This window comes from Microtus oregoni, unplaced genomic scaffold, assembly GCF_018167655.1.
Source record: "Microtus oregoni isolate MIOR12 unplaced genomic scaffold, Mior012 000006F_ref0000085, whole genome shotgun sequence".
NCBI classification, from domain to species: domain Eukaryota; kingdom Metazoa; phylum Chordata; class Mammalia; order Rodentia; family Cricetidae; genus Microtus; species Microtus oregoni.
The window spans coordinates 15177706-15188034 of record NW_024543065.1 but is presented as its reverse complement, the minus strand read 5'-3'; the positions used below and the strand labels follow the sequence as shown (position 1 = coordinate 15188034).

General features: G+C 40.1%; 1 protein-coding gene across 1 annotated transcript; it reads left to right on the top strand.

The window, feature by feature from the left end:
* The first annotated feature begins 482 nt into the window (after positions 1-482).
* Fabp7 (fatty acid binding protein 7) lies at positions 483-4504 on the top strand. Its single transcript, XM_041654172.1, has 4 exons — positions 483-649; positions 1104-1276; positions 1849-1950; positions 4164-4504. The coding sequence occupies exons 1-4, from the start codon at positions 577-579 to the stop codon at positions 4212-4214; spliced, it is 399 nt and encodes a 132-aa protein (XP_041510106.1). The 5' UTR covers positions 483-576; the 3' UTR covers positions 4215-4504.
* Positions 4505-10329: the final 5825 nt, after the last annotated feature.

Sequence of the window (10329 nt, the reverse complement as noted above, 5' to 3'; positions counted from 1 at the left end):
GAAAATAAAATACAACATTCAGATGCCTTTGTCTCAAAACTCTGTTATTTCAGTGGGTTTTTCTTTAAGAGGGGGTGTCTTCATTTGCAACCAGCCTGGTGCTTGTTAAGGAAACCAATCTGAATGTCTTATTGTCCTTCTCTTTTCTTTCCTCCCAATTGAGAGTGCAGTTGCCAAGGGTTTTTTGTTTTTTGTTTTTTTCTGAACCTGAAAGACCCCCCCCCCCCCTCTCTCTAGTCCCCTGGTCTCAGGCCACACTGACTTCCTAGGGAGCATTCTCAGGCATCCGGACTGTGGTGTGTTCACTGGGAGGAACTTGACCTACTCCAATAACCCAGTGGCCTGAGCAAATCACAAGAAGGAATGGTGCCATCTGCCCAGCCCCTCCCCCGTGACGGCCTACTGGAAAGAGGGACAAGTTAGCAATTCAAATAATTGGCTTTTTGCCTGCTTCTTTTCCAAATAAGAAGGCAGGGATTGCTGCTGAGGTGCAAAGGGTTTTTGTGGATTACAGTGGTGGTAAAGACCTGAGTTCCTCCAGCTCCTACCTATTTTCAGCTGACCAGAAAGGCGAGGATGGTGGATGCTTTCTGTGCCACCTGGAAGCTGACAGACAGTCAGAATTTTGATGAATACATGAAGGCTTTGGGTAGGTAAAAATAAGACGTGCTGTTCTCTTTTTAATTCTGTATTTTGGTTCTTAGAAATTAATTTGCTGTGGTTCTGAGAGACAGGCTGAGCACAATGTCATAATATGCTAGACTATGCAGAGCCCACTTAAATGAATTTTTAATGTGGCATTTTCTTAACTTCTTGCCCAGGATCAGATAAAGGAATGATTGGATGTTCAAATGTGAAGCTTCTGTAATGTGTGTATATGTGTGTGCATGCGCGCGCGCTTGTGTGTGTTTGTGTTGGGGAGGGGTGTTCAGTTTTCCTTTGTTTGTGCTCAGCTGTTTTATGGCTACTGGACTAATCTTCAATCAGGTTTGAACAGAACCTACACTTTAGAATTCTGGATTCTCAGAGTGGCAAGTAGATCTTTGCTTTATGAACTGTTTTGGAAGTCGCTGTTCCTGCACTGGCTACTCTTGCTGTTTCAGGTGTGGGCTTTGCCACCAGGCAAGTGGGAAATGTGACCAAACCAACAGTGATAATCAGTCAGGAAGGAGGCAAAGTGGTGATCAGGACCCAGTGCACCTTCAAGAACACAGAGATCAGTTTCCAGCTGGGAGAAGAGTTTGAGGAAACCAGCATAGATGACAGGAACTGTAAGGTAAGCAGCCACTGTTCCAGGGTGGGGATGTGGAAGCAGAATGAAGATGCTCAATCCCTCTGTTGCATAGATGTGGAGAGGGGGAAGATTTCAGAATTTTCATTCAGGGTGAGGGAACCAGAGTTAACACTCCAGTGTACACAAGTTGTAGTCTAGACACCGAGTAATTTTCATAGCCAAACTCCCAGTCTCTTTTTCCCTTGTCCAACACTTTTTACATTTTATAGCAACCTTTACCTAGTAAGTGTTGAACAGAAAGACCGTGCCATGCGTCTTCCCTCCAATCACCTCAGATTGATCAGTCTCACACAAAAGCTTTGCTTCAACAAGAAGTGTGAGTCGTTTTTTTTTTCTTTTTTCTTTTTTGTAACTGATTGTATACATTTCAGCCAAATTATAAATGGCCACACTTGTGGATAACAGTGACTCTCAAAGCGATAGAGGATGAAGTGCCGCTAGAACAATCATGGTGACTCACTTGATTGCAGCACTCCCCAAAGTCCTGTCGCTCCCCGTCTGTGGGAAATCAGCTTCTATCTCTTAATCACCCACATTTTTGTTGTTGGTCTCAGTCTGTTGTTCGGCTGGATGGAGACAAACTTATCCATGTTCAGAAATGGGATGGCAAAGAAACAGACTGCGTAAGAGAAATTAAGGATGGCAAAATGGTTGTGGTAAGTACTAGCAGTTCTTCATTTCTGCCCATGCCCCCTTCTACCCTTCTTTCTTTCTTCCTTTCCTCTTGCCCCCCCCCTTTCCAAGCTTCTTTCCTTTTGCTCCCTCCCTTCTTTCTTTAACATTGTGTGCCTGTCAAAGTCCCTTACTAGCGTGTAAAACAGGAGGAATGAGAAGAACAGGACAGTTGCTGTCTTGGCTGATGTGTACTTTTGAAATTATCCTCCAATTTATCCAGAAGTGTGTGTCAAGAATTGTCATTATAGGATTGCTATGCATCTTCAACCTTCCCCTCAAACCTAAATGTAAAATATCGTGCAGGAGAATATATGAAGATAGCTGATATTAAACCGTAAAGTAACGGAACCTCAGAGAAGTTGCTCATTAGATACGGTCATAAGAACATATTAAACATTTTATATTCCAGTTTATAGAAGTTCAGTGCAAATAATTTAGAGTTTAAGAAAAGATAAAGCTTTAATTTCTTCTAAAACTGTTTGAGGCTACTTCCTTGCAGTTTTTTTTTTTTAATGAATCAGTGGAATCTTAAACATGTGTTCAATGATAGCTAGGCATCCAAATGTTATAAAATAGAAAAAACAATTTTATAAATAATTTCTCTAGTTGTAGAAGCCTTTAGCTAGGCTTATAAGGACCATTTTTACATTTTTGTTTTATTTAATTAACACTTTTTTATTTATTTTACATACCGATCATAATTTCCCTTCCCTTCTCTCTTCCCATTCCCCCCTCTGGCCCCCCATTTCTCCCATCTACCTCTCCCCCTCCCCTGCTCCATCCATCTCCCTTCAGAAAGAGGCAGGCCTTTCAAGGGCTTGAACAAAGCATGGCACATCAAGTTGAGGCGCAACTGAGCTCCTCCTCCTGCATAAAGTCTAAGCTAGGTGATCCAGCATGGGGAAGAGGTTGCTAAAAGCCAGCTAAGCACCAGGGACAGGTCCTGATCTCACTGCTAGGAGTCTTACAAACCAGGCTTCACAACTGTCACATACATGCAGAGGGCCTAGTTCGGTCCCATACAGGTTCCCTAATTGTTGGTTCAGAGACCATGAGCATCCACGAGCTCAGGTCAGCTGTCTATACAGACCATTTTAAAATTAGATGATAGTGATATTGTTAAGCTGACTCATTGCTCTTGGGGATGTCTGGAGTTCCGTTACAAATTCCTGCTAAGATAAGATCTGAAAATGCCTTTGCTACTGCTTTTCCAAAACAGATTACCCACTTCTTTAATAATACATTCAGAGTTATTCTGAATTGAAACACACTTACTTCTTCTCACATGTGTAAGGCTGGGGGAGCAGAAGGCAGGGCTTTTTCTTGAATCATCAACTAAGAGTTTATTTCTAACAATAACCCTGAAGCTATTTTTTTTTTTTATGATGCCACCTCCGTTTCTTTTCTGTCTATAGACAGATGGAGCAAGCTCAACTTTGGGAACTATGATTGTGATCAGGCGTGACTGAATTCTGAAATGGAGATTAAAGCAAAGACATGCTGTGTTCTGAGGATCACATCAGTGCTTGAAAGTCATGGGCACACACCTTAATATTTTAGAGTGATTTTACAGTAATTCTTCAAGTTCAGAGTTAGAGGGTCAACATTTGGTGCTATTGCCACGTAACCACCTGGGTTTGGTTTACAGGGGTGAAAGATGGCAAAGTACAGAAAACACTGTACGGATGTGTTGCTAATTTTTAAAATAAACCATTACAGATACCATGAGCTCAAATAATTGTATTTTCTGAAGAAGTCAACCGAGATTATAGATTGAAAACTGTTATGAAAATTTACCATAAATCTAATTCCCTTTCAAAGCCAACAGTTGAGGCCACAGTGAGACACCAGCATGTGCCTTCCTTGCACCCAATTTGTTCTGGTTCCCTTAATAATTTCACACAAAAGGAAATTTGAAACCTGCAATTTCAATTGCAAACTCAGTTTCTGCTCTCTTTCCGTTTTCAAAAACCAGAACAATGTGAAAATGTGTTTTACTTATTAAACACTTGTGATTTTGTTTGTTTGTTTGTTTGTTTTGCCAGGAAAGAAAGAGTATATATGCATTGTTTAATGGTTGTAAATGTCTTCGTTCTTCAGGCTTAATATTGAGATCATATACATGATAATGTTAAAAACTTCAGCCATGAATGTTCCTGGGTGAAAGGACTAAATTATCTTTTAACTATTTCAGACTCTTACCTTTGGCGATGTTGTTGCGGTACGCTGTTATGAAAAGGCATAGAGAAGATGACGGTTCTCTGGAAGTTCAGTTTGCTGGAGTCTCAGAGTTCGCCATCTACTGTAGCTCTGGTCACTCATTAGACATTAGATGGTCATGCTTGTTGTGGAAGCAGAAAATTATAACTTAAAGATGTGCTACTCCAAGCAGCTCATAGAATTTTAATATGCAATCTACCCTGTTTTGTAATTTGCTACAATTTTATAATAACTTTTTATAAAGATGGGAACACACATTGTTATTTTCTTTGGAATGCAAACCCAATTGGAATAAAAAGTATACACATATAAAAAGTTGGTTGTTGTATTTAATGTCATAAGTCCATATAGGAACTATTAGAGGGTTTTCAATGACATATTTACGCTCTTATAGCATAAACTAAGGATGGAAATGTAATACCTTGTATAAAATATTCATTCGTAGAATAACTGGGTAACCCAGAAAACGTGGAGATGCCACATTTTTGTGACCTTGACCAAGAAATTTGAATCAATAAATCTGGTCAGGACCTAAGAATATTGGTCACAATGAGTCGGACTACAGAAATGACCATTTGCTATTAAGAAGGGAGAAAAATAATAGGCATTAAAATGTAATAAAAATAAGTATAATTCAGTTCCATGCAATCACAACATAATTTATCAAAGTTTTAAAGTAAAGACAATTAGGAAAAGGAAGCTGATTTCATCTTCCATTCCTAGCATGAATCCCCAGACACCTCACCGCGCTGGACTTTACTAAGTTAAGAATGTTGAGATGAAGTTAAGACAGAGAATCCATGCAAGTGATCAGATTCCTCTTTTTCCTGGGGGTAGATAGAAGAGACAATGGCAACAGACCAAACCAAAACAAATACCTCTTATAGCTGTGCTGCATTTGTGATACGAAGAAATGAGACTATGTTTTGTTTCTTGTTAAATGCTCTTTAGTCGTTTTTCTCAACCCATGATATGAGACAAGGCAGGGAATATTGTATGTATTCTACCAATGGGGTAAACTAAGGGTTAAAGCTGCCTGGCTAAGTTCTCATGAGTAGCAGATAATACTGAGAATGGCAAAGCCCAGTGTTTTCCTTCTAAAACAATACTGCAAGATTTTATTGTGATTATTCCCGAGGCAGCCTTTCCTCTGTTGACTTTAGTACATAAGTGTCTACGTGGGGCATATTTTTTTCGGGGAAATAAATAATGCTCAGTTAATGCAATCTTGTGGTTTCCTTACATTTTTATAAGTGATCTCAAAGTCAAAATATAAAATGCGAGAAATTATCCTATAATTTAGGTAGTTCACTACAATGATGCTGCTACCTGATTGCTATATGACAGGCTCAGTGTTCCTTACCCAAAATACTTGGGACCAAAAGGGTTTTGCATTATGGGATATACATGTACATAACAAGGTATCTTAGAAATATGATCTAAACACAAAATTCATTTATGTTTCATTTGCACCCTTTTCACATACTTGGAAACAATTTTGTAAAATATTACAATGCACTTGAATTTTGGCTAGAATCAGCAAGTAAAGTTTGGAATTGAATCGCCCCTTTGTGTCATGTCAGTTGAGGACTTCGGAGAAATTTCCAGTTTCTATATTAAAGGTAGTTAATGTGCACTTTAGAATACTATAAATTTGAGTGTGTGTATTGCACATATTTGTGTGTATTTGTGTGAGTGCCTGCATGTAAGAGCACATGGGTGCCCACAGAGGCCAGAAGAGTGTGTCAGATATTTTGTAGCTAGAGTGATTGTGAGCCACCAGTCTTGAGCATTGGGAATGAAACTCTAGTTCTCTGAAAGAGTATAAGTGCCCTTAAACATTGAGCTGTCTCTCTAACCACTCAACATGTACTTTAATATAGCACATAAAAATACAAAATTGAACATTTAAATATACAAATATTACTGTTAAAGTAAGATTATCTATTAAAGTCATTGGTCCTACAAAGCCCACTCTTTTTAAAAATTAAGAATAGGACCTTGTCTCCGCTGCAGACACTTGCTTTGGAAGCATGGACTCTGGCCTGATGAACTAAGGGTGGGATTTCTCTTCAGATCATTGCAATACAACAAAAACAGAGCCTACTGGTATTCATTTCCAAAACATTAAAGAATAGAACGGTGTTTGGGGGGTCCGAGTGGGAAATGACATCACAATGGGATAAAAATAATTGAGAGCTGCAGTGGTAGAGTATGTATATATTTATAGAAATAGTATTAATAGATAGTTCTATTTCTTAAATTTTAAGAAGTAGTTGGAACCTAATTTTTTCAAATCAAATTATATTTTCCTTAATAATCTGTAGATACTACTAACTTTTCATCACCCCCTTTCTCATACACATATTGCTAAAGAAAAGGGGATATTTACCATGACCAAGGGCAATTTGACCAAGAGAATAAGGAACCACCACTTTGGAAATTTCCAGTTCTCAAAAATACAAACCAACCTGAAAACTGTTCTATAAAATCTAGTCACAGACCGCTCTACTAGTTAGCATTAGCTATCGACTTGCCATAGCTTAAGTTCACCTGAAAAGAATCTTAATGTGGAGACTGCCCAGATCAGATTGGCCTGTAGACATATATGTTGAGTCTTAATTGTTAACAGACAGAGGAGAGCCTAGTCCACTGTCTGTGACCCCATTCCCTAGGCAAGTGGTTCTGGGCTTAAGACTCTAGCTAAGCATGAGTCTATAGGAGAGCCAATCTCATTCCTTCAGTTTTTGCTTCAAGCTCCATCTTGAGTGTGTGCTCTAGCATCCCTTCATGATGGATTGTAGTCTATACAATAAACCTTTTTCTTCTGTAGTGGTTTGAATAGGAATGACCCCCCCCCATAGGTTCAGAATGCTTAGGGAGTGACACTCTTTGAAAGGATTGGGAGGTATGATATTGTTAGAGGAAGTCTCTGGGGAGTAGGTTTTGAGGTTTCAAAAGCCCAAGCTGGGCCCAGTGGTGCTCTCTTCCTATTGTCTTCATATGGAGTTGTGAATTCTCAGCTACTCCTTTAGCACCATGCCTGCCTGCATGCTGCCATGTGCCCCACCTTGATGAGAATGAAATAAACCTCTGAAACTGGAAGCTAGCTCCAACTGAATGCTTTCTAAGAGTTTTTGTGGTCACGGTGTCTATCCACAGCAATAGAACACTGTCATAGACTAAGACACCTTCCATGAACTCTTTCGGTTGAGTATTTCATCAGCAGCAGAGATGAAACTGTAACAACCACCGAGAGTCAGTCATCAGAATTTTCTTTTTTTGTCTTTATGTCCATTTTCCCTGTTCCAGAAAAACAAGGTGAAAATGAACGTTGGAGCCAGGAGACCTAAAGATACAGGCTTCCATTGCCTGTACAGTCACATGTAAGACACTGACACCTGGAGCTTCCCACTGAGTAGGAAGGAAAACAAAAGAAGGTGAAGTAGATGGGAGGCTGGAGCTTCCATCACTCATTTCACACTTTAGCATGTTTGGATTTCAAGCATTTCAAGGTTTCACAATGTGTGTGCTGTCTTCTTCTTCTTCTTCTTCTTCTTCTTCTTCTTCTTCTTCTTCTTCTTCTTTTCTTCTATTTCTCCTCCTCCTTCTCGTTCTCCTCCTCCTTCCCCTCCTCCTCTTTCTTCTCCTCCTCTTTCTCTTCTCTCCCTCCTCCTCTTCCTCCTTCTTTTAAATTTTAGGAGACTGGGTTTCTCTATGTAAAAGCCCTGGCTCTAACTGTCCTGGAACTCATTATGTAGACCAGGGTGGCCTCCAGCTCACAGAGATCAGCCTGCCACTGCTTCCTGAGGGTTTGGATTAATGGTATGCACCACCATCACGTAGCTTGCATTTTGCTTAACTAAAAAATTATTTCACAACCAATTTACTTCCAGTAATATGCCTTAGAAATTGAAAACAAAACCAAAGAAAAAGCGCGTGACAGAGTAAGATAGCACACAGAGAGAGGTCAGTTCAGGTTGAACTAGAATTTGATCTCCTTAATGGAGAATCCCATGGAAAATTACTCAACTCTACTTTAGGACCTGGGGCCAAGATGCCCCAGCTATCTTATCTTTTTTTCTTTTTTCTTTTTTTTTGGTTTTTTCGAGTCAGGGTTTCTCTGTGGTTTTGGAGCCTGTCCTGGAACTAGCTCCTTATCTTATATTAGCTGGGGCATCATTGCCCCTGCAGCTGCAAAGTGAGATACCAGTTTGTGGTTTTTGCCTTTAAAAGAGTCTTGCTCTAAATGCTCTGGGATATACATAAGTCCTGTATACCTGAGTATAGTCCTATAGCCAGCTGGAAAAAAGAAACAAACAAACAAACAAAAAACTTCTAATTGGCTATAAACTGTCCGGTAGGGTTCTGACAAGAATTAGCAAAAATTGACATTGTTATAACCTGCTCATTTTCTGTTAAAACAGTCATAATTATGTTATCTTACTAATAATAATTTGCTCTTCATCTCAGGCTCACTATCCTTTTCCTGGTTCTCTTTTATTTTATTTTATTTATTTATTTAAGATTTCTGCCTCCTCCCTGCCACCGCCTCCCATTTCCTCCCCCTCCGCCAGTCAAGTCCCCCTCCCTCATCAGCCCGAAGAGCAATCAGGGTTCCCTGTCCTGTGGGAAGTCCAAGGACCACCCACCTCCATCCAGGTCTAGTAAGGTGAGCATCCAAACTGCCTAGGCTCCCACAAAGCCAGTATGTGCAGTAGGATCAAAAACCCATTGCCATTGTTCTTGAATTCTCAGTAGTCCTCATTGTCCTACGCTTTTTAGATTGCAGACTGAGAAACTGCCACTGGAAATTACTGTGTTTTCTCTGTAGCTTTGGAGTCAGTCCTGGAACCAGTTCTTGTAGACCACTTGTCTCTGCCTCCTGAGTGCTGGGATTAAAGGCGAATGCCACCACCCCCCAGCTTCTGTGGTTTTTGTAACACTCGGAATGCAGGGAAGCTAAAGCAAGCCTGGGAGGAGTCTGGCAGGATCTGAAAAGGGAGTCCGTGTTCACTTAAAAATCCTTTTCAAGAGATACAATCGTTAGGTCATCCAGGATATAAGTTTTCTCTGGTGGAAAACTTATCTGTAAAATACCTTGGCAAAATTACCTCAAGAAAATATAAAAATAATGTATTCTGGACCTATGCACGATCCTCGGACAGGAATACAGATTCAAGTTTTTCTAAATTATTGGTCCAGCATGAAATAGGTTATAGAAAATTGTATAGCTACAGAACAGAGAAAGTAATAAATCAATACTTTTACCAGTTATGTTCATAGTAGAAAAATATCAACCCAAGTAGACAATCTATAGAGTTTTGATGTAGTATTCTTAATTTTAGGGTTGGATGAATCTAAAGAGCAGTTAAGCTTAGTAATGTATTCTAAGTTACTCTGTTAGTCATGAGAAGGATATGCTAGATACACAAGTTAAGGCAACTGATTATTAATGGGGCCAAGAGATCCCTGGAAAAGTTCGGCTTTCCACCTAAAATATCCATTTTCCCACAGCAAGTTCCCTCCAACTCAGCTAAAGCGTAGTATTTTGGAGGCTCTCTTAACACAGCACAGCTTCAAGGTGCTCCAGCTGCTCCAGCTCACATCTTTAATGAGGCGAATGTTTCTCAAAGGTACGCTCAATGACCATAGAAATCCCACGCCTTATAAACTAAAATCATTGGCTTTATTTGAAAGAGATCGCATTCTCATAAACGCCAAGAGAAGGGACACAGAATACACGTTAACCACAGTGTGGGCATTCTGGCTTGTTTGCCAAAATAGTTTCCAAAACTTCCTTTGGAGTGTAAAATCAACATTCTCTGTGTATTTACCAGGTATATTGCATAAGGGCATGCTGTAACTCAGTTGTGGGGGAAAACATTCGGCCTGGTGAAATTGGGATGTGGTTTGCAAACTCCACCTGCCCCATCACCTTGGAGGCCAGTGAAGCCAACACACTGCTGGATTCCATTCCCGGAGTGTTGTTGATTCAGCAGAGCCGGCCAAAGGCCTGGGGATTTTCATTTCAGTCCCCTTGCTGGGGAAGATACTGAGGAAATCCAGATCCACTCTGCAACTCAAGTGTCTTAAGCACACTTCAGGGTTTTCCCCGCCTCCTTCTTGCACCTGCCCTA